The 23,580-nt window shown below is 53.8% G+C and overlaps 2 protein-coding genes across 5 annotated transcripts; one reads left to right on the top strand and one right to left on the bottom strand.

The window, feature by feature from the left end:
- Positions 1–6: 6 nt before the first annotated feature.
- Positions 7–8,881, top strand: SPATA2L (spermatogenesis associated 2 like). The gene is made up of 2 exons (XM_075576831.1): positions 7–5,997; positions 6,910–8,881. Exons 1-2 carry the CDS (start codon positions 5,710–5,712, stop codon positions 7,873–7,875), a joined length of 1,254 nt encoding a protein of 417 aa, XP_075432946.1. The 5' UTR covers positions 7–5,709; the 3' UTR covers positions 7,876–8,881.
- An 813-nt stretch (positions 8,882–9,694) lies between these two features.
- CDK10 (cyclin dependent kinase 10) lies at positions 9,695–22,844 on the bottom strand. Of its 4 annotated transcripts, none has more exons than XM_075576827.1 (14): positions 21,792–22,652; positions 21,543–21,672; positions 21,146–21,218; positions 20,615–20,686; positions 18,000–18,102; positions 17,791–17,872; positions 17,460–17,527; positions 16,754–16,806; positions 16,462–16,531; positions 15,619–15,678; positions 11,572–11,695; positions 11,346–11,485; positions 11,189–11,241; positions 9,695–10,205 (listed from the first exon to the last, which is right to left on the bottom strand). In XM_075576827.1, the coding sequence occupies exons 2-14, from the start codon at positions 21,639–21,641 to the stop codon at positions 10,117–10,119; spliced, it is 1,086 nt and encodes a 361-aa protein (XP_075432942.1). In that variant the 5' UTR covers positions 21,642–21,672; positions 21,792–22,652; the 3' UTR covers positions 9,695–10,116. The 4 variants fall into 4 exon arrangements, with proteins under 4 accessions (XP_075432942.1, XP_075432940.1, XP_075432943.1 ...); XM_075576825.1 differs by having other exon boundaries at positions 21,543–21,838; positions 21,895–22,360; XM_075576828.1 differs by lacking the exons at positions 21,543–21,672; positions 21,792–22,652 and adding an exon at positions 22,710–22,844.
- Positions 22,845–23,580: the final 736 nt, after the last annotated feature.

The raw sequence follows: 23,580 nt of genomic DNA, 5'->3' as shown, positions 1-23,580 counted from the left end.
AGAAGGGGCGTTATGTGGGATCGAGCTCCTACCTGTGATGAACGTGTACGATGAGTTTGGATCGTCCTTTACCAGAGGGAAGAAAGCCTTCCAGGCAGTGAACGTGCTGAAGAGAAGGGTCTCCAGCACCTGCAGCGAGGGAGGAGGGGACAGCCAGATGGGGGACACGATAGATCTGACAGGATCCCACCCGCCGTTAAATCTGCCGTGGCCCGGACACAGAACCCACTACCTCCCTACCTGCTGGGAAGACCTTATTGCTGATAACGGTCCTGTTTCCAAGGGGTAAATTGTATATATTCCAGACGCTTTGGAGGAATAGAATTTACCCCCCAAAGTTTATTCCTATCCCAATCACTTTAAGGTTGGTTACCATATGTCCCCTGAACACCTGCAGTCTGGAACACACGGCACAGGTCCCGCACTTTGGGTTCTAGGGTTCTCTATCTGCACTGCCCTTTTTTGCACCTAATAAGGCCTCAGACATAGTAGCCGCGCACCTGTTGCAGAGGCCATCTGGAGGAGGGGAGGCGTGCCTGTGACGTCACGTGAGCGGTTCACCCTCATTGGCTGAACCGTGACCTGTCGCGTTGCCTACTATGTTGGAGGCCTAATTTTGTCGTGCAAAAAATCGGCCGCTCCATCGCGCTCGCTCTATGGCGGTCCTCATTGAGGTACAGCCTTTTGTTTGCGGCGGGTTGACTATGGGCGCGGCCTAACTGTTCTTCAGAAGATCAATCAACACCGTGAGCCCAAACGGACCACAAGGTGTCCTGTCCTGTGCTACACTCAGTATAAATCTCCATCACTGAGGTGGGTAATCCATGGGCTGGTTTATTGCTTCCCTGTACCCCACCCACTCTTGTACCTTCTGCAGCTCCTGCAGTGTCTGTGTGTGGGGGGGTCCCCCCTGCCACCAGCTGAACCCGAGCGACGATACCACATCTGTCACCTTCCCCACCCGGCTGAGCAGAGCCGTCGCTGCCTCCTGCGCCCCTTCCTCAGAACCTGCAGCGGCCCAAACCAAAGGGGGTCAGACCCCAACACCAAGAAGTGACCAGAGACACCCACAGCAAATCATATATACTGTGTGCGTGGAAAAGATCTAGATCAGGGCTACCAACAGGCCAGCTATTATGGATAACCCCTGCTTCAGCACAGGTGTCGAAGGGACCGATTTGAGCCGCCTGTGCTGAAGCAGGGATAGCCTGAACACCTGACCTGTTGGCCACCCCGGAATGAAAGTGACCCTCTTCTTACCCACGTCTCCAAGCTGGGTGTGGAGATTCTCTCTGCAAAGCGCCGGCACAAAACTCTTCAGCTTCTCCAGCCTGGACGTGTCCCTGGAAATGACAGCCACCTGGAACCCTGCCACGAGAAGGACACTGTGCCAGCAGAAGCGCCCCCTGTCCATTGCTCAGGCTTTTTAAAGATGGTGGGCACTACGTAGAGCCACAGAACGTGGGCCAAGGTTTCCAAACCATACTATATTTTAACTAGACAAATATATACATTTGGGGATTCTTTAAAGATGGACGAAAAATGGGACCAACCCCTGTGCAGCAGGAGCAGTCTCGGCATATCTGTGCAGTCTCGCTGCTTTCCTTGTGACTTTCACAGTTCTGCTCTTTCCCTTCTCCCCTCTCTCTGGACCCCTCTGCTTCACACTGTGCCCCCTTACTGTTTGGTTGTCAGGGGTCTCAGCACTCTCGCTCCCAACACACACACTCCCTGCACTCTATCGTCACTCTCACTCCCTACACACACACACTCCCTGCACTCTATCGTCACTCTCGCTCCCTACACACACACACACTCTCCCTGCACTCTATCATCACTCTCACTCCCTACACACACACTCTCCCTGCACTCTATCGTCACTCTCGCTCCCTACACACACACACACACTCTCCCTGCACTCTATCGTCACTCTCACTCCCTACACACACACTCTCCCTGCACTCTATCGTCACTCTCGCTCCCTACACACACACACTCCCTGCACTCTATCGTCACTCTCGCTCCCTACACACACACACACTCTCCCTGCACTCTATCATCACTCTCACTCCCTACACACACACTCTCCCTGCACTCTATCGTCACTCTCGCTCCCTACACACACACACACACTCTCCCTGCACTCTATCGTCACTCTCACTCCCTACACACACACTCTCCCTGCACTCTATCGTCACTCTCGCTCCCTACACACACACACTCTCCCTGCATTCTATCGTTGCTCTATGTACACACTCCCTGCACTCTCTCATCACCCTCGCTCCCGGCACACACTCTCCCTGCACTCTCTGCACACTCCCGCTCCCTGCACACACACTCTTCCCCTGCACACACTCTTGATCCCTACAGAACACAATTTGTTGTTTGGGAGGGATACGGGGTCCCCCCGTTGTTCCCGTGCACCCTTCATTTCAGTACTGTTCTAATAACTTCCATAGGGAGTGCTGCCTATAATCACATCCTTTCACTCTTGATCCCTGCATTTCCTCACTCTCTTCCCCTGCACTCTCTCTCTCTCTTCCCCTGCACTCTTTCTCTCTCTCGCTTTATCTTTCTTTCTTACCTTTCTCCAGCAGAGATGTCACAATTCCTGAGCCCACAGTGCCGGCTCCCCCAAGAACCAGAACCAGCCTGTGTGAGGAGGACATAGTGAGGGGTCTGTGATAGACAGAGGGATAGTCAGAGGCAGTATAGGGACAGTACAGAATGGTGACAGACAGCTCGCTGGCAGAGACAGCAGTATGAGTACCAAGAGATCATGAAGAGAGAGAGCCTCTCAGCCCCCGAGAACCGATATTAATACTGAGCTCTCTCAGATCCCTCCCCAAATCCTTCTCACCTCCCCGCTGCCCCCCCAAAAACAACCAAACCCCACCCTCCCCCTTCTGCCTCCTCCCACATGTCCTCCAGGGTGACAGTCCCCATCATCCAAAATAATCAGAGGCTTGTTATCCTCTGCTCAGATTGCAAGCTCTGCGGGACAGGGGCTCCTTCACATTACAGTTACACCCTCTGCAGGCTGCATGTTAATGGCATTATAACTAATGCAGTGCCTTATTGCAAGAGCCAAGGAGTTGGCTGCCCTGCAGGACAGGGCAGCCTGTGCTCTGGTTATCACCCCCTGCAGACAGTATACCAGCCCCGATTTATATATCGGACTATATTTTTATGGCAGGTACACATCGCTTTCCAATTTTTTTATAAACCCGGGGAATCTAACAATACAGGTGGGATAAGGGCATCAAGATATAAATGTAACAGATTGAGGATCCCCTGCCCTGAAGAGCTTACAATCTAATCAGCATGTGGGGAGACTAACAGAAACAATGTGAGTGTATAAGAGGATAATGTAGTTTAGTGAGTAATGGTCACTCAAAATGTATATAAAACCCCTTATATACCGGGGCGTGATCCTGAAACTAATGCTAATGAATAATTAAACATCCACATCGGCTTCTGGTTGGAGACATATCCATGCACCCACTACCTTTTCAGGGAACCACTCCCTCTCATTTGCCCCGAGCCCCCCACCCTCAGAGCAGGACCTCTTGTTCTAGCACTTCTCTTTCACAACTCTCCCACCTTCCTCTCACCCTCTTCACCACCCTTTTTCCTTCACATTCCACTCCCCCTTGTTTCTCTCTGCATCTCCCTAACACATCCCCTTCACTCCCCCACCCACTTCTCTCCATCTCTCTTTACCCCTTACTCCACACTTTCCCCCTTTTTTCCCCTCTCTTGCCCCCTCCTCTCATTCCCCCTCTCTTTATCCCTTTCCCCATCCTCTTTTTTCCCCCTTTCCTCCCCCCACCCCTCCTCACTTTCCTCCCTCACCCCTCCTCTCTCCACCCCTTTCCTCTCTCATTTCCCCTCCTCTCTTTTTCCCTTTCCCCCTCCTCTCTTTTTCCCTTTCCCCTATCCTCTCTCCCTCCTCCTCTTCCCTCCTTTCCTCTCCATCCCTCTCTTCTCTTTCCTCTCACACCCTCTTTCCTCTCATTCCCTTTCCTCTCTTATCCCCCCCATTTCCTCTCCACATCTTTCCTCTCTCATCCCCTCTTTCACCCCCCCTCTTTCCTCTCTCACCCCCTATTTCCTCTCTTCCCCTCCCCCTATTTCCTCTCTCATCCCCCTTTCACCGCCCTATTTCCTCATGTCCCTCTTTCCTCTCATCCCCTCTCTTTCCTCTCTCCTCTCTAATCCCCCCTTTTCCCTCTCTCATCCCCCTCTTTCCTCTCTCGCCCCCCCCCTTTCCTCTCACCCCCTTTCCTCTCATCCCCCTCCTTTCCTCTCATCCCCCCCTTTCCTCTCTCATCCCCCCATTTCCTCTCTCATCCTCCCCTTTCCTCTCTCATCCCCCCTATTTCCTCTCTCACACCCCCTCTCCTCTCTCACCCCTTATCTCTCTCATTCCCCTTTCCTCTGTCATCTCCGCCCCCCCACCCCCCTCTCGAGGTCACGTGTTGTTGCTGTACATGGGACAGTCTTCTCTCTACCCCCTTTGTATCTAAAGCCCTCTCCCGCATTAAACCTCTCTCACTGACTGCCCCACACCTCCGGAATGCCCTTCCCCTCAATACCCGACTAGCACCCTCTCTATCCACCTTTAAGACCCACCTTAAGACACACTTGCTTAAAGAAGCATATGAGTAGCACTGAATATTCTGAACACATGATACATAAAGCTTGGCCCCTGCAGACGCACTTACCAGAACTCCCTCCTACTGTCTCTGTACGTTCTCCCTACCTACCAATTAGACTGTAAGCTCCTCGGGGCAGGGACTCCTCTTCCTTAATGTAACGTTTATGTCTGAAGAACTTATTCCCCTGACCTGTTATTTATATTATCTGTTATTTATATGATTGTCACGTGTATTACTGCTGTGCAGCGCTATGTACATTAACTGCACTATAGACAGACAGAGAAAAAGATCCGTCCCAGGCTGTTAGCCCCGCCCCCTGTGACAGGGGCGTGGCCTCAACCAGGAAGTTGATCTCTTGCTGGTGCCTGCAAAAGGGGGTAAGAGTCTCTCCCTCAGGGCAGTGTGCCCCCCCCCCTCTATTCCCCTCTCTGCCAGGCAGTGTGCTCCCCCCTCCTTATTCCCCTCTCTGCCAGGCAGTGTGCTTCCCCCCCCCATATTCCCCTCTCTGCCAGGCAGTGTGCTCCCCCCCCCATATTCCCATCTCTGCCAGGCAGTGTGCTCCCATTCCCCTCTGCCAGGCAGTGTGCTCCCCCCCCCTATTCCCCTCTCCAGGCAGTGTGCTCCCCCCCATTCCCCTCTCCGCCAGGCAGTGTGCTCCCCCCCCCTATTCCCCTCTCTGCCAGGCAGTGTGCTCCCCCATTCCCCTCTGCCAGGCAGTGTGCTCTCCCCCAACTCCCCCTCTCCCAGGCAGTCTGCTTCCCCCCCCCCACCCACTCCCCCTCTGCCGGGAAGTGTGCTCCCCCAATTCCCCCTCCCCCAGGGCAGTGTGCTCCCCCCCCACTCCCCTCTCTGCCGGGCAGTGTGCACTCCCCCCCATTCCCCTCTGCCAGGCAGTGTGCTCTACCCCCCACTCCCCTCTCTGCCAGGCAGTGTGCTCCCCCCCACTCCCCTCTGCTGGGCAGTGTGCTCCCCCCCACTCCCCTCTGCTGGGCAGTGTGCTCCCCCCCACTCCCCTCTGCCGGGCAGCGCGCTCTCCCCTGGGCACAGGATGAGCGCTGACATGCTGCTGGAAGAGTACCGCTGTTGGCTGCACACGGCCGGTGCCCCGGGCACAGACGTGAAGTTGACCAGCCTGGTCCGGGAGCGTCTCCTGGGGGAGCCCGAGCTGCACGGCGCTCTGCACACCGACGCCTTCTCTCTGATCGCCAGCGGCCTGCGGGGGAAGCCGGACCTGCGTTCAGCGCTACAACGGCTCGCGGCCGCCTTCGAGCTCCTGGAGCAGGCCACCCTCCATCTTTATTACACCCCTTGGAGGAAGGAATTCCTTACCATCAAGGTGAGTGCAGCCTGAGCACACTGTCCCCACTCCGGGGTACCCCCCGTGGGGCTGAGTCGCCCTCTGACTGAGAGGGAGGTGTCCCACAAAGTCCTTCACATTCTAAGTCAGGGGTCTCAAACTCCGTCCTCAAGGACCACCAACGCTTTTACGGATACCCCTGCTTCAGCACAGGTGGCTCAATGAGGGGCTCAGTTGAAGACTGTGAAGCTGGGATATCCGTAACGGCGGCCCTGCTGCTCCTTGAGGACGGAGATTGAGACCTCTGGTTTAAGTGGATAAAATAGTCTGGGCCACGTTTACTAAGCAGCGTTCTGGCATAAAACACCTGGCGCTGGGGGACCTCTTCCATGCCATTCAAGTGAAGGCGCTGAGTACACTGCGGGCTCCATATAAATACAGATATGCATACCGAGCGTCTCATTGCAGAAGACTTGGTGAGTATGGGAAGGGAAGAAGCCTCGAGTGGATCTTTTCCACAGGTCCCCAAACCTGCCTCATTCACCCCAATGTCACCCCCCCCCCCCCACCACAGTGGGCAAGCTTCAGCCAGGCATTGTGGGTAGAAAATGGCTAGGACAGGGGTGGCCAACTCCAGGCCTCAAGGGCCACCAACAGGCCAGGTTTGAATGATATCCCTGCTAAAGTCGGAATGACTGAGCCACTGGTTGACCCACCTGTGCTGAAGCAGGGATATCCTGAAAACCTGGCCTGCTGGTGTCCCTTGAGGACTGGAGTTGGACACCACTGGGTAAGGACAACATGGTGCCCACTGCATGTCGCTACCCAGAATCCTTGTTGGCTGTTTGACATGCGGCAGATTTGGCGTTTCTGCCCTTCACTGTTCCCCAAACCTTTGTTATGAGCTGGATCCCCCGTGCAGAGTGTGAGACCTTTCTCCTTGTCCCGCAGACGTACTCTGGCTCTTACGTGCACGTGCTGGAAGCGGCCCTTCCACAGGACGGGATCTTCAGGGCCCTGCAGAGGTTGGGGTACGAGCCGCGTGAGGGGGAGTGGAGCCTGTCCCTGCTGGCACCGCTCTCCGCGCAGAGCCTGTCCGCGGCGGCGCTTGCTTTCCGCGCTGCCCAGGTGGAGTGTCACATCCTGTCCGACGTCCTCTCCTCTGCGGGGACCGGCGAGGTCTCGGGGATAGACCTGCTCCGGGAGCGGAGGAGCTGCCGCGGAGAAGCCGCCTGCGTGGAGAGGCTACGACGGTTGATGGGGGGCGCTGGGGCAAGTGCGCCCCAAGTTTCCAAGACTCCGGTCCCCGTGGCCATTTGGAAGGGGAGAGTCGGGGATCCAGATGGGGGAACGACTGTGTACCAGCCACAGTTTTGTGACCAGTGCCACGAGCCCTGGGGCCAACATGTGGGGGGCCACTGCAGAAAGACTCATTCTCTCCGAGGCCCTGAGGATGCTTCTGAACCTGGGGAAGGGACGGGACACCCTGCAGGACCACAGGTGGGCTTTGTGCTGCATGACTGCGTGTTCTCCGACATGTCACTGGAGCGTGGCTGTGCTGAATGCCACGTGCTGCACAGCTCATGGTGCAAAGTGCTCAAGGTGTGTGGGGACTTAGGACACCATGTCACTCGTCTGTGCCCATCGGAGAAGCGGGCGGTGCTGATGGAGGAGGAGAGGTGCAAGTACCGGGGACACGCCTGTCTGCAGCCGGGCCACCTGCCCCATTACCGCTGTGCCACCTGCAGGCACCTGCACTACATCAAGTGCGACAGGGTGGTGAGCTGCCGGGCACAGGGTCACCGTGTCACCATGATCATGTTGGAGAAGGACCAGCGCCTGTGGCTGCAGCGGAGTGAAATTGACCTGGTTCTGCTTGGTCTGGACCTTGCGGATCAGACAGAGGGGCGAGGCTGAGCACCGGGAGAAACTATATGCTGCTGATCCACGTACAGCGCACAACTTTAGCACTTTACGTCCTAGCTGAATGGGGGCTTGGCTGCGATCCTAAGAGTCCCTATAACTACAGCGGGGACGGTTGTCCGATACCCCGTCTCTGGGTTGGTGCCTTATTGATCGGAATACCTCGTACCTGTGTGTACTCTGCATTAGTCCGTGCGCTATAGCAGCTGGGTTAACACTGTAATGTAAGGGAGCAATGGGTTAACACTGTAATGTAAGGGAGCAATGGGTTAACACTGTAATGTAAGGGAGCAAACACGTGGGGGTCTCGGTAGAGGGAGATGTTTTAAATGAATGTTTTTGCTGGGAAAGGTTTGTAACTAATAAAGTTATACTTGTTGCTACTTCACGGCACACACATAGCCCGGGCCTGTGTTTGTAGTACGGGCGCTGGGTCTGACAGATCCGTTCCGCACCTTGTGATTTCTAACTTAACAGGTTTAACGCAGCCGCTTTAACCTCGTCACTGCCAGAACGCCAGCAAGGAGTTGTGTTTTTTTAACATGTTGCTGGCATTTCGGTATTAGGGGGAAAAAAAAAAACACAAAGTGCAAGTGATATACAATAACCAGGAAGTGGGCAAAAAGGGGGTTCCTACCCACAATGAACAGGTTCCCAACCTGTACCCCATAGTCTAAATAAGGGAGCGCAGAGTCCCAAATGGTAATAAATGGGCAATAATACCGTCCTCCCAGAAGAATGTCCAGACCGTGTAAGGAAGCAGAGTCTGAAGGAGAAAAGGACAGTGTGTGAAACCGTCATATTGTATTAAACACGCGTGCCAACACAGATACAGCAATTTATATATATATACAGTGGTCGACAAATCACCCAAAAATATACTCGCCGAACAAAAAAAATCTACTCGCCACCTAGTACCACACGTGTGTTGCTTGGGTCAATAGGAGCTCGCCACGATGTTAAATCCACTCGCCCGGGGCGTGCAAATGTATAGGTTTGTCGAACACTGTATATATATATATATATATATATATATATATATATATATATATATATATATATATATATATATATATATATATATATATATATATATATATATGTGTATATAATATATGCCTTAGCACGCGTGTTTAAAGCTGCAGTTCAGTCTTTTTTTTTTTTTAATTTATTTTTTTACTTCAATAGTTTCATGTGGGCAATCTCTACTTACCTAAAGAACTGCATAGCTGCCGGTCAATTCGTTCTCCGTCTATTGATCGGCAAAGTTTGGCGACATCTTTAAATATGGGGAATGTAAATCGTTGCTATAGGAACAAGCATGCTTGTTAAAATAGAATACAAGAAAACTGGTCTTTCAAAGTTGTTGTTTTTAAAACAGAAAATGCTAAAAGTATTTTTTCTTACTACAGAACTGATTTATTAAAAAAACCACACGTGCAGGATATTGCCTGACCTGCAGCTTTAATACAATAACACGGTTTCACACACTGTCCTTGCCTTTTCCTCGCACTTCAGGCTCTGCGTTCCTTACGAGGTCTGGGTATTCTTTTTGAAGAACAGGAGGACGGTCTTATTATTTTTATTGCCTATTTATGCCCGTTTATTTTGACTCCGGAACTAGGAGCTAACATGACGCTGCAGCGCAAGCACCCTTCCCTGGCGGGGGACGTTCTGCTTTTACCTGGGGAGTGTGCTTCTTACTGATTACACTTTCCCAAGTGCCTTATTGCAATCATTTCACCATAGGAGCAGCAGGTTCTATATGAACAATAATGTGCATGTTCTTGGGTTAAAGAAACTTCAGGCGCTGTTTATGAAATAGTATTTATTGATTCACCTTCAATAAAACGTGCTGTGCAGCTCAGTGGGTTCTTTATGTATATACCGTGTTCTGACCCAAATGTGCTGTGCGGTCCAGTCCCCAACACGTTCAACCCTGGGAGGTACTGGTCTTTACATCCCAGCAAACGTATACTGAGCTAACCCTTTCCTGGCCTGGCCTCCAAATAGAAGGAAAGTCTTATGCTGTCTCCTGCAGAAATGTGACATCCGTTCCAACCCCCATACTGTAAAGGGTCCGTGCCACAGCAAGTGGCTGCATTTCAACCCACTCTGTACAATGCAGACGTAACCCGGGCTCCAATGTGCAGCCCGGAGCTGGAGCTGCAGCTGATCTGCCCCGTGGCGAGTCTGTCTGGAAGTAAGTGGTGTACGGAGCTCTGGACAGGAGGGTCACTGCTTGCATCGGCTCTGACCTCCTGAGCTGCTCACCCTCTTGTTGCGATGATGTGGGAAGGTGGGCATCAGTTGCGGCTCACAGGCTGTGGAGGAGAAGATACTCTTTCTTATACGCTCCATGACACTGCAGTGACAAAGCAGTCTGCAGGCGCCTCTGTCACAGAGCCAAGAGGCGGAGGATTCTCCTTAGAAATAGACATGTTTGCAGAGCTGCTTATAGGGGAAGTCAGTGTACACACTACAGGGACACGTTTAATGCGTTACAGCGGCAGTTCATGCTCTTTTCCACCCGTGTCTGACACTAACACAGGATTTAAAAACAACTTAAGTTTAGTTTGTAAAAATGGTGATCTGAAACCTGGGAACGGGGGAATGTTCTCTGGCAGCCCCCTTTTGTCTGTTACTTTGCACAAACAGCCCCCCCCTTACCGGCTCTCTAATAACAGAGTGGGCTATGGGTAAAGAAAACACGTGACTCACAAACACGCCCCCATTTTATAGGGCTCTAAAAGTAACTGCTTAATTTCAAAATAAAGGGGGGGAAAAATCAGCCAGATCTTTGCTTTTAGCACTGCTACATGAAGATAATTCGATTTTTACATTCTTTAACAAAATGTTTCTAGTCGGTTATCAGGGATTGCACCGTTAAACCGTAAGCAGAACAGCTTTGTATACCAGTTTTATGCAACCATCAGTGGAGACTCCACGTGTCTGAGTTCCTATTTACTTGGCATAGGAAGAAGTTGTCTTCCTCTCACCTGGTGAAAGGGTTAAGTAAAGGATGGATGGGTGGGGGTGGTTACGTAAAGGATGGATGGGGGGGTAAGTAAAGGGTGGGTGGAGGGGTTAAGTAGAGGATGGATGGGTGGGGGTGGTTAAGTAAAGGATGGATGGGGGGGTAAGTAAAGGGTGGGTGGAGGGGTTAAGTAGAGGATGGATGGGGGGGGTAAGTAAAGGATGGATAGGGGGGGGGCGTGTTAAGGTTTTACCTTTCTCAGGTAAAACACGACTATTTGACCACGCGGTACAAACACAGGCCGGCGTGTAAGAACATGGTGGTACTCACGCAAAGGCTTCTCCTTGAAGTAAGAGCTTCCCAGGCTGTCCTCCGCTGTGGCTCTGAGGGGGGGGTGACAGAAACACATTTGGGGGGGATGGGTCAGGGTCATATATAACCAGGCTACATAAAGTGGGGTGTGGCACAGTCCCCTCCCCCATCTCACCTCTTTTTTGGGTCGTACATGAAGAGGAAGTTGAGTAGCCTCAGGCCGGCCTCGGAGAGCCAGGGAAACTTGTGTTTGAGGTTGTTGTATGGCTGCTTGCGCACAGTGTACTGACCCACCAGCGCCAGCTTGGAGAAGCCCTGTCAAGGGGGAAGGTCAAAGTGGGATGTGTTGGCAAAGCCCACTGGCACCAGTGGGGTTAAACCCGCAGTAGCCCTCCACGTACCGGCCAGATGTTTTCGTTGGGCGTCCCCAGCAGCTGTATGATCAGGTCAATCTGGTGGATCTCGGAGCTTCCCGGCAGTAACGGCTTGTGTGCCAGGAGCTCAGCCAGGATACAGCCCACGGCCCTGCCAGGTACACCGGTGTAAACATCACAGAGCCACGGGGAACCGGTGTAATGATCAGAGCCACGGGGAACCGGTGTAATGATCACAGAGCCACGGGGAACCGGTGTAATGATCACGGTAGTTGAATAATGAATGCAGCACTCGTATGGTCTTGTGAATTATCTGGAAAATGTATTATTTATAGGATCAACTTTTCAGTCCAAGAGCTTGAAAAAGGTCCAAGAAAAAGACAAACATTGATCCTATAAATAATAAATGTTACTGATTATTCTGACCTCCGAGTGCTGCATCCATCAGTCAAATATCTACTATTGTGCAATATCACACAGCCAGGCAGCGCGGGGCGATATCACACAGCCAGGCAGCGCGGGGCGATAATATTACACAGCCAGGTAGCGCGGGGCGATAATATCACACAGCCAGGTAGCGCGGGGAGATAATGTCACACAGCCAGGCAGCGCGGGGCGATAATATCACACAGCCAGGCAGCGCGGGGCGATATCACACAGCCAGGTAGCGCGGGGAGATAATATCACACAGCCAGGTAGCACGGGGAGATAATATTACACAGCCAGGCAGCGCGGGGAGATAATATCACACAGCCAGGCAGCGCGGGGAGATAATATCACACAGCCAGGCAGCGCGGGGAGATAATATCACACAGCCAGGTAGCGCGGGGCGATAATATCACACAGCCAGGTAGCGCGGGGCGATAATATCACACAGCCAGGTAGCGCGGGGAGATAATATCACACAGCCAGGCAGCGCGGGGCGATAATATCACACAGCCAGGTAGTGCGGGGCGATAATATCACACAGCCAGGTAGTGCGGGGAGATAATATCACACAGCCAGGTAGCGCGGGGCGATAATATTACACAGCCAGGTAGCGCGGGGCGATAATATCACACAGCCAGGCAGCGCGGGGAGATAATATCACACAGCCAGGCAGCGCGGGGCGATAATATCACACAGCCAGGCAGCGCGGGGAGATAATATCACACAGCCAGGTAGCGCGGGGAGATAATATCACACAGCCAGGCAGCGCGGGGCGATAATATCACACAGCCAGGTAGCGCGGGGAGATAATATCACACAGCCAGGCAGCGCGGGGCGATAATATCACACAGCCAGGTAGTGCGGGGAGATAATATCACACAGCCAGGTAGCGCGGGGCGATAATATCACACAGCCAGGCAGCGCGGGGAGATAATATCACACAGCCAGGCAGCGCGGGGCGATAATATCACACAGCCAGGTAGTGCGGGGCGATAATATCACACAGCCAGGTAGTGCGGGGCGATAATATCACACAGCCAGGTAGCGCGGGGAGATATCACACAGCCAGGCAGCGCGGGGAGATAATATCACACAGCCAGGTAGCGCGGGGCGATAATATCACACAGCCAGGTAGTGCGGGGCGATAATATCACACAGCCAGGTAGCGCGGGGAGATAATATCACACAGCCAGGCAGCGCGGGGAGATAATATCCCACAGCCAGGTAGCGCGGGGAGATAATATCACACAGCCAGGCAGCGCGGGGAGATAATATCACACAGCCAGGTAGCGCGGGGCGATAATATCACACAGCCAGGTAGCGCGGGGCGATAATATCACACAGCCAGGTAGTGCGGGGCGATAATATCACACAGCCAGGTAGTGCGGGGCGATAATATCACACAGCCAGGTAGCGCGGGGAGATAATATCACACAGCCAGGTAGCGCGGGGCGATAATATTACACAGCCAGGTAGTGCGGGGCGATAATATCACACAGCCAGGCAGCGCGGGGAGATATCACACAGCCAGGGAGAGCAGTGAGGGGCGATACTTGAAAACGAGAGGTAACTCTCAATGTATTACTTCCTGGTAAAATATTTTATAAATAATATTATCACAGAGCCAGGGAGAGCGGGGCGATAATATCACACAGCCAGGCAGCGCGGGGCGATATCACACAGCCAGGTAGCGCGGGGAGATAATGTCACACAGCCAGGCAGCGCGGGGCGATAATATCACACAGCCAGGCAGCGCGGGGCGATATCACACAGCCAGGTAGCGCGGGGAGATAATATCACACAGCCAGGCAGCGCGGGGAGATAATATCACACAGCCAGGCAGCGCGGGGAGATAATATCACACAGCCAGGCAGCGCGGGGAGATAATATCACACAGCCAGGTAGCGCGGGGCGATAATATCACACAGCCAGGTAGCGCGGGGCGATAATATCACACAGCCAGGTAGCGCGGGGAGATAATATCACACAGCCAGGCAGCGCGGGGCGATAATATCACACAGCCAGGTAGTGCGGGGCGATAATATCACACAGCCAGGTAGTGCGGGGAGATAATATCACACAGCCAGGTAGCGCGGGGCGATAATATTACACAGCCAGGTAGCGCGGGGCGATAATATCACACAGCCAGGCAGCGCGGGGAGATAATATCACACAGCCAGGCAGCGCGGGGCGATAATATCACACAGCCAGGCAGCGCGGGGAGATAATATCACACAGCCAGGTAGCGCGGGGAGATAATATCACACAGCCAGGCAGCGCGGGGCGATAATATCACACAGCCAGGTAGCGCGGGGAGATAATATCACACAGCCAGGCAGCGCGGGGCGATAATATCACACAGCCAGGTAGTGCGGGGAGATAATATCACACAGCCAGGTAGCGCGGGGCGATAATATCACACAGCCAGGCAGCGCGGGGAGATAATATCACACAGCCAGGCAGCGCGGGGCGATAATATCACACAGCCAGGTAGTGCGGGGCGATAATATCACACAGCCAGGCAGCGCGGGGCGATAATATTACACAGCCAGGTAGTGCGGGGCGATAATATCACACAGCCAGGTAGCGCGGGGAGATATCACACAGCCAGGCAGCGCGGGGAGATAATATCACACAGCCAGGTAGCGCGGGGCGATAATATCACACAGCCAGGTAGTGCGGGGCGATAATATCACACAGCCAGGTAGCGCGGGGAGATAATATCACACAGCCAGGCAGCGCGGGGAGATAATATCCCACAGCCAGGTAGCGCGGGGAGATAATATCACACAGCCAGGCAGCGCGGGGAGATAATATCACACAGCCAGGTAGCGCGGGGCGATAATATCACACAGCCAGGTAGCGCGGGGCGATAATATCACACAGCCAGGTAGTGCGGGGCGATAATATCACACAGCCAGGTAGTGCGGGGCGATAATATCACACAGCCAGGTAGCGCGGGGAGATAATATCACACAGCCAGGTAGCGCGGGGCGATAATATTACACAGCCAGGTAGTGCGGGGCGATAATATCACACAGCCAGGCAGCGCGGGGAGATATCACACAGCCAGGGAGAGCAGTGAGGGGCGATACTTGAAAACGAGAGGTAACTCTCAATGTATTACTTCCTGGTAAAATATTTTATAAATAATATTATCACAGAGCCAGGGAGAGCGGGGCGAGGCGATATCACACAGCCAGGGCGAGAGGTGACATTTTATCATAGATGATAGTCCAAATACATGGATGGGTCTCTGGGGCGTATTCACTAAACGGCAATAAGCGATAGCAATTATTTACATGCTTGGGACTAAATAATGACTAGTGATTGTCCCCACTCCACAAATTACCGTGTGTATCACACGCATTGTTCATACCACGCGCTGCATCAATAAGAAACTGCTCTGTCATTCTGCACTAACTGTGTATTACGTTTCATACACTTAATACAAGGGTCTGTGACTTCTATTCAATACCCCGAAACGTCGTTTCCTTGTCAGGGAAGGATTAATCCCCATTCATTTGAAAGATTCCCCAACAAGAAGCCGGATTCACAGCACATTGAAAATAACTTTACCCCACCCCCCCAACCGTTTATATAAACGTATAGATCACAATACGTCGCACACATATCGGGCCTCACCACATGTCTATGGCTGTGGTCTGTGTCGTGCTTCCGAGGAGCAACTCTGGAGCTCGATACCTGAGAAAGGAGAGCAGCAGAGAAGTGAGGACACCTTAGTATTCCCTGAGAGGCAGCGGAGAAGTGAGGACACCTTAGTATTCCCTGAGAGGCAGCGGAGAAGTGAGGACACCTTAGTATTCCCTGAGAGGCAGCGGAGAAGTGAGGACACCTTAGTATTCCCTGAGAGGCAGCGGAGAAGTGAGGACACCTTAGTATTCCCTGAGAGGCAGCGGAGAAGTGAGGATACCTTAGTATTCCCTGAGAGGCAGCGGAGAAGTGAGGACACCTTAGTATTCCCTGAGAGGCAGCGGCAGAGAACGACGAAGTACGCAGAGAGCAGTTCTAGGCACTGCATGCACTCGCTGCTCACGTCTGTCCCGTGCCTGTCCGTTACACAATAACAGCTGGAGTACATTGCAATCTCTTTACCGCACGGACCTCGCACTATTCTAGCAGGACGCGTTAGGTGGATAGTTGTTGTTGCACTTTATAAATATATTATAATACAGCGTGCTCCCCAACATTCAATGAGAACACGAGCCGTTCATTTAGACAATGTCAACAAAGACGCAAAGCAGTGATTTTTAGGAACAGGGAAATGAGTAATTAATCAATGAAACGCTTCTTTTTATTACTGCGTTTAGAATTGCACCTCCTCGTTTTGGCGCCAGATTAGACTATGTAGAGTGCAAAAATGATATTTCTGCTTTGACCTCCCAGACGGAGATTTAACAGAACAAACGTCGTTAGGGAGATTTCGTAAGGCTTCTCCCTTTAACCCCGTCTCTGCCCGTTACTCACCAGAGAGTCACCACTTTAGGAGTCATTGGCTTTGAGGGGACGCTGTACGCACGAGCGAGACCAAAATCGGCTGCAAAAAAAAGGGACAGGTCAACAGGACAAGCCTGATGCTCACTGAACGACAGGAAGGAATTTGGAGAACGGTTTATAAAGCAAGACAGGTTTGTCACATGTCGGTGCATCAAAGTGCTGCTTACAGCAGAAATCCTTCGGTCAATGCCGCCCTCACCCCTCGCCCCCCCGAAACGTTACACTGACGCTGCGCCCCTCAAAGGACAGAGCGGTCACTCACCGATCTTTACACAGCCTTTATCGGTCATCAGCAGGTTGGACACCTTCAGATCCCTTCGCGGGGAGAGGGAGGAGGCCGGGGTACAGAAAGGGGAGAGGGGGATTAGAGAGGAGGGGCAGGCTTTAGGGAACCTCTCAGATTAGGATAGGAACATTTATCCTACAGTTCTCTCTAACCCAGGGGTGGCAAACTCCAGTCCTCTAGAGCCACTAACAGGACAGGTTTTAAGGATATCCCAGTTTAAGCACAGGTGGCTCAATCAGTCCTTGCTTCAGCACAGGTGGCTCAATCAGTGAATGATTGAGCCAGGTGGCTCAATCAGTGAATGATTGAGCCACCTGTGCTGAAAAAGGGAGATTGTTAGTTGGCAACCCCTACTCTAACACATCATACATACTCCTTGGGAGGGAGTAATCTGGAGGCGCCACTGCCTTTGAAGTGGGAGTGGTGAGCCCAGTTCAATATAAAAGTGTCAGCTGCTTGGAGCAAGTCACTATCACCCTGTGCCTCCGGCACAATAATTAGATTGTAAGCTCTGCAGGGCAGAGACTCGCTGTGCCTGTATACTGCAGCACTATAGAAGATGCACGCAGAATTGGAGGCAGTACGAGTAAGGACAGGCTCAATGACCACAAGGGTTCTTATCTATCTCCCAGGCTGACCGTGTGCCGGTGTCCAGGGCTCTGTCCAGCCTCTTCTTACTGACCTGTGCACTATGAAGTTCTCATGCAGGTACTGGAGTCCTGTGAGGAGCTGTAAGCAGATACATTTCACCTGGGATAGGAAGCAAGAGGAGGAAGAGTTACCACTCACACTGGGACCTCCTGCGGTGTCACCCTGCGGTGGGAGGGAGAGAGGCAATGGGTCCTGTGCCCACCCCCTGTGTGTCACTGGTCCTTTCAGCCAGCGTCACTGTGTAGTGTGTGTGTCAGAGGAGGGACTGACCGAGGGCCATAGGCCAGCCTGGAGGGGACAGATCTGATGGTCCCCGTGTCACCGTGCAGAGAGGAGGGGGGAGGGAGTTTCTCTGTCACTACCTGAGCCTCAGAGAACGGAGTCTGCATGTTCTCCAGCAGACTGGCCAGGTCCTGCTCGCAGTAACCCATCACCAGGAAGATACTGAGGGGAGACAAAGAAGGGTCACTACCCGAATCTCACTGCGCCGGAAGGCATTACACGTTATTCAGGGTGGAAGTGTCACCCAATGTGCGGCCAACGCTCTGGTACTGAAGGGGTTAAACCTTACCTCTCCAGGTGATTTCCAACCACCACTTCCTTCAGTTCCACGATGTTGGGGTGTCGCAGTTTTAGGAGCAGTGTTATCTCCCTGAGGCTGCTGATAGGGATACCTGGAGGGGGAGGGGGGTTAACGATTGTGAATCATAAATAAAAAAAAAACATCACTTAACCCCCCCTCATTACCTAACCCCTTAATGCCCGAGACCCGCAGAACATTACCTAACCCCTTCATGCCCCAGAGACCCGCAGAACATTACCTAACCCCTTCATGCCCGAGACCCGCAGAGCATTACCTAACCCCTTCATGCCCCAGAGACCCGCAGAACATTACCTAACCCCTTCATGCCCCAGAGACCCGCAGAGCATTACCTAACCCCTTCATGCCCCAGAGACCCGCAGAACATTACCTAACCCCTTCATGCCCCAGAGACCCGCAGGGCATTACCTAACCCCTTCATGCCCGAGACCCGCAGGGCATTACCTAACCCCTTCATGCCCGAGACCCGCAGAGCATTACCTAACCCCTTCATGCCCGAGACCCGCAGGGCATTACCTAACCCCTTCATGCCCCAGAGACCCGCAGAACATTACCTAACCCCTTCATGCCCGAGACCCGCAGAACATTACCTAACCCCTTCATGCCCCAGAGACCCGCAGAACATTTCCTAACCCCTTCATGCCCCCGATACCCGCAGAACATTACCTAACCCCTTCATGCCCGAGACCCGCAGAACATTACCTAACCCCTTCGTGCCCCAGAGACCCGCAGAACATTACCTAACCCCTTCATGCCCCAGAGACCCGCAGGGCATTACCTAACCCCTTCATGCCCGAGACCCGCAGAACATTACCTAACCCCTTCATGCCCGAGACCCGCAGAACATTACCTAACCCCTTCATGCCCCAGAGACCCGCAGAACATTACCTAACCCCTTCATGCCCCAGAGACCCGCAGAACATTACCTAACCCCTTCATGCCCCCGATACCCGCAGGGCATTACCTAACCCCTTCATGCCCGAGACCCGCAGGGCATTACCTAACCCCTTCATGCCCGAGACCCGCAGGGCATTACCTAACCCCTTCATGCCCCAGAGACCCGCAGAACATTACCTAACCCCTTCATGCCCGAGACCCGCAGAACATTACCTAACCCCTTCATGCCCCAGATACCCGCAGAACATTACCTAACCCCTTCATGCCCCAGAGACCCGCAGGGCATTACCTAACCCCTTCATGCCCGAGACCCGCAGAACATTACCTAACCCCTTCATGCCCCAGAGACCCGCAGAACATTACCTAACCCCTTCGTGCCCCAGAGACCCGCAGGGCATTACCTAACCCCTTCGTGCCCCAGAGACCCGCAGAACATTACCTAACCCCTTCATGCCCCAGAGACCCGCAGAACATTACCTAACCCCTTCATGCCCCCGATACCCGCAGGGCATTACCTAACCCCTTCATGCCCCAGAGACCCGCAGAACATTACCTAACCCCTTCATGCCCGAGACCCGCAGAACATTACCTAACCCCTTCATGCCCGAGACCCGCAGAGCATTACCTAACCCCTTTATGCCCCAGAGACCCGCAGGGCATTACCTAACCCCTTCATGCCCCAGAGACCCGCAGAACATTACCTAACCCCTTCATGCCCGAGACCCGCAGAGTATTACCTAACCCCTTCATGCCCGAGACCCGCAGAGTATTACCTAACCCCTTCGTGCCCCAGAGACCCGCAGAACATTACCTAACCCCTTCATGCCCCAGAGACCCGCAGGGCATTACCTAACCCCTTCATGCCCGAGACCCGCAGGGCATTACCTAACCCCTTCATGCCCGAGACCCGCAGAACATTACCTAACCCCTTCATGCCCGAGACCCGCAGAACATTACCTAACCCCTTCGTGCCCCAGAGACCCGCAGAGCATTACCTAACCCCTTCATGCCCCAGAGACCCGCAGAACATTACCTAACCCCTTCATGCCCCAGAGACCCGCAGAACATTACCTAACCCCTTCATGCCCCCGATACCCGCAGGGCATTACCTAACCCCTTCATGCCCGAGACCCGCAGGGCATTACCTAACCCCTTCATGCCCGAGACCCGCAGGGCATTACCTAACCCCTTCATGCCCCAGAGACCCGCAGAACATTACCTAACCCCTTCATGCCCGAGACCCGCAGAACATTACCTAACCCCTTCATGCCCCAGAGACCCGCAGAACATTACCTAACCCCTTCATGCCCGAGACCCGCAGAGTATTACCTAACCCCTTCATGCCCGAGACCCGCAGAACATTACCTAACCCCTTCATGCCCGAGACCCGCAGAGTATTACCTAACCCCTTCATGCCCGAGACCCGCAGAACATTACCTAACCCCTTCATGCCCCAGAGACCCGCAGAACATTACCTAACCCCTTCATGCCCGAGACCCGCAGAGTATTACCTAACCCCTTCATGCCCCCGATACCCGCAGAGCATTATTTAATCTCTTCACTGTTAGAGACCTGCAAAACATTGCAACAGATTCACAGAACCCCCGCACCCGCATCACTTAACTCTACCACCTGCACACCACGCTCACCTTCCCCGTTCTGCGTGTCCTGGGCTCACGTGTACTCACCATCTTTCTCCTTGTCCATTCTCACCTTCTTCAGTGCTACAATGTCATTGGTTCTGGTGTCTCTGGCCCGATCTGAAAGCAGAACAGACCGTGGAGTTCAGCACCGCATTTCCTCACAGCCCAACTCCCTGCTCTCCATCAATGTGTCTGAGACCCCCTTACAGAGTGCCCAATTTCCACTTAATCCTCTTTCATTTATCCAAGCAAAGGGAACCAGACTTGGGCTGCTAAAACTACAGTGGGTGCTGCGGAGAGGACGCAGCGATCTTAAACATGACGTGTAAAAAACAAAATGCTTACACACGTGGTTTTTTTCACACCACTTTCACCTAAAAATGCAGTGATTTAAATATATTTTGTATCCAGGTTCACCAACAGGTCAGGTTTTCAGGATGTCCCTGCTTCAGCTTCGACTGCGCCACCTGTGCTGAAGCAGGGATATCCTGAAAACCTGACCTGTTGGTGGCCCTTGAGGACAGAAGTTGGCCACCCCTGGATCAGGGTCTTGTGAGGTCTGCCTGCGACACTTACACACAATACCATACGTTCCTTCTCCGATACGATTTAATTTCTCATACTCCTTCACGCTCCGACATCGCCCGAGCTGGAGAGGAAAAGGCACGAGGGATGGGGAGAAATAAATAAACGGGGCCCAGGATCCCAAATATGTTCTTCCCAACCCAGTATTGTGAGGGTGCGGGGGGCTGCCACCCCATACACCAAGACCCTAAATACATAATCTGCCAATCTAATCTTTAGAAATTCAAACCCAAATGTATAATCATATTGACTAAATACCCCATATATCTCACCTTGACCCCAAATAGAAAAATCGTATCCCTAACCCTACCCAATTCCCCCCAACCAACACCCCTAACCCTATCTAATCCCCCCCCAATACCCCCAACCAATCCCCCCCAACTCTCACCCTGTCCCCCGCGGGCACCGGGATGAATTTCTCCTCCCTAGCGCTTTTCAGGCGGATTTGTTGCAGCTCCGGCTCGGGGTCAGCCCCGGGGTCTGTCATTATCGGCCTGTGTGCGGGGAGAGGCCGGGGCCTGTGTGCGGGGAGAGGCCGGGGCCTGTGTGCGGGGAGAGGCCGGGGCCTGTGTGCGGGGAGAGGCCGGGGCCTGTGTGCGGGGAGAGGCCGGGGCCTGTGTGCGGGAGAGGCCGGGGCCTGTGTGTGGGAGAGGCCGGGGCTCCGGGGCCTGTGTGCGGGGAGAGGCCGGGGCCTGTGTGTGGGGAGAGGCCGGGGCTTCGGGGCCTGTGTGCGGGGAGAGACCGGGGCCCGTGCGCGGTGAGAGGCCGGGGCTCCGGGGCCTGTGTGCGGGGAGAGGCCGGGGCTCCGGGGCCTGTGTGCGGGGAGAGGCCGGGGCTCCGGGGCCTGTGTGCGGGGAGAGGCCGGGGCTCCGGGGCCTGTGTGTGGGGAGAGACCGGGGCCTGTGTGCGGGGAGAGGCCGGGGCTCCGGGGCCTGTGTGTGGGGAGAGACCGGGGCCCGTGCGCGGTGAGAGGCCGGGGATCCGGGGCCTGTGTACGAGGAGAGGCCGGGGATCCGGGGCCTGTGTGTTGGGGGAGGACGGGGCTCCGGGGCCTGTGTGCTGGGGAAGGACGGGGCTCCGGGGCCTGTGTGCGGGGAGACGCCGGGGCTCCGGGGCCTGTGTGCTGGGGGAGGCTGATGAAGACTCCTCGGCCTCAGCGCCCCCTGCGAGCTCGCAGTACAGCTCCCACCGGGGACAGAGAGCCTGAGCCGGGACTCAGAGAGCTGCGCTGCCCCTTATCTCCTGGGATCCTCCCCCATCAACTGCTGCCCGGCCCGGGGACACAGGAGCCCCAGCAATCTATCCCAGATGTGATTCTATACTGGGGACATCTGGTATAGGGTACAGGGTATCTTCTGGTGACATTCCAAGTGTGGCCCCTCGTCACTTTAATGTGGCCCCTGAGGACTCCCAAGTGTGGCTCCTAAGTCACTGGGGTCTCAAGTTAGCAAATGTGTATCCTCTTACACACTTTGCCGGGGTCTTACTGACCCTTTATGTCACTGACAGCACCTTTATGTCATTTTGCAATCCCATACACCCACAACTTTTACACCTCTTGTTGAGGGGTCCCATTTCTCGGGGGTCCCACTGGGACAGTCACAGTGAGCGCGCCTTGTCCTGCAGCACATCGCACTGCAACCCTCCGCCTCATACATGGCCTGCAATTTCTCTTCCCTGTATCCCCCGTTGCAGGCGCGGTGCGAGGTCAGGTCCGGCTGGTCGCTATGTCCGAATCTGTGTCCCACACGGAAGTGGGAAAATGCCCTCGAAATAGGGAGAAGCAGCAGCCTACTGTAGTAGTGAAAGCACTATCTTTGAAGTGGGGGATTTTAAATTAAGAGTGGCAGCTAGTGGGTTTATCTCCAAACGCCGTTTGGGACTAAAGACTTTGTTGGGTGTGAATTAAATGTAAAACCTTGTGACTACTGTATAAATAAATGTATTAATCAGACACTGCCATTTCCATTCATATGTTTATACGATGCAGCTTGTTTGACTGACATCGCTCTGCGCGCTCGGCTCTTGCCGTACTCGTTGTGTTGATGGGGAAGACGGGATGGATGTTATATTTCTCCCGGATGGTTCCTGGTGAGGAGGACGGACCTCTACCGCCGGAGCCTCAGAAGGGTTCTCATTGGATGGCGCGGTGATCGCGATTTTTGGGGTGATCACCTTGCCTTCTTTGGTGGGCTTCATGGATTCACTTGTCAGGTTGTGGAGGTGACCGTTCATCAGAGTAAAGGCTGAGTCCCCGCTAGCGCTGAGCGCGCTGGCGCTCAAAGCATGCGTGGCGGGTGTCCTGCGTCGGCTTGCGCGGTTGCGGGGGGTGGCATTGTCGAATAGTTGAGCGAGCGGGAAAGTTTAAAAATGTTATTTACCTAAGCTCTGAGCGTATGTGCCCGCGCATACGCGGGCGCGCATCG

This window comes from Ascaphus truei, chromosome 19, assembly GCF_040206685.1.
Source record: "Ascaphus truei isolate aAscTru1 chromosome 19, aAscTru1.hap1, whole genome shotgun sequence".
In the NCBI taxonomy this organism is placed as follows: Eukaryota; Metazoa; Chordata; class Amphibia; order Anura; family Ascaphidae; genus Ascaphus; species Ascaphus truei.
Note: the sequence above shows the minus strand (reverse complement) of the source record. Positions and strands in the feature narration are given on the sequence as shown.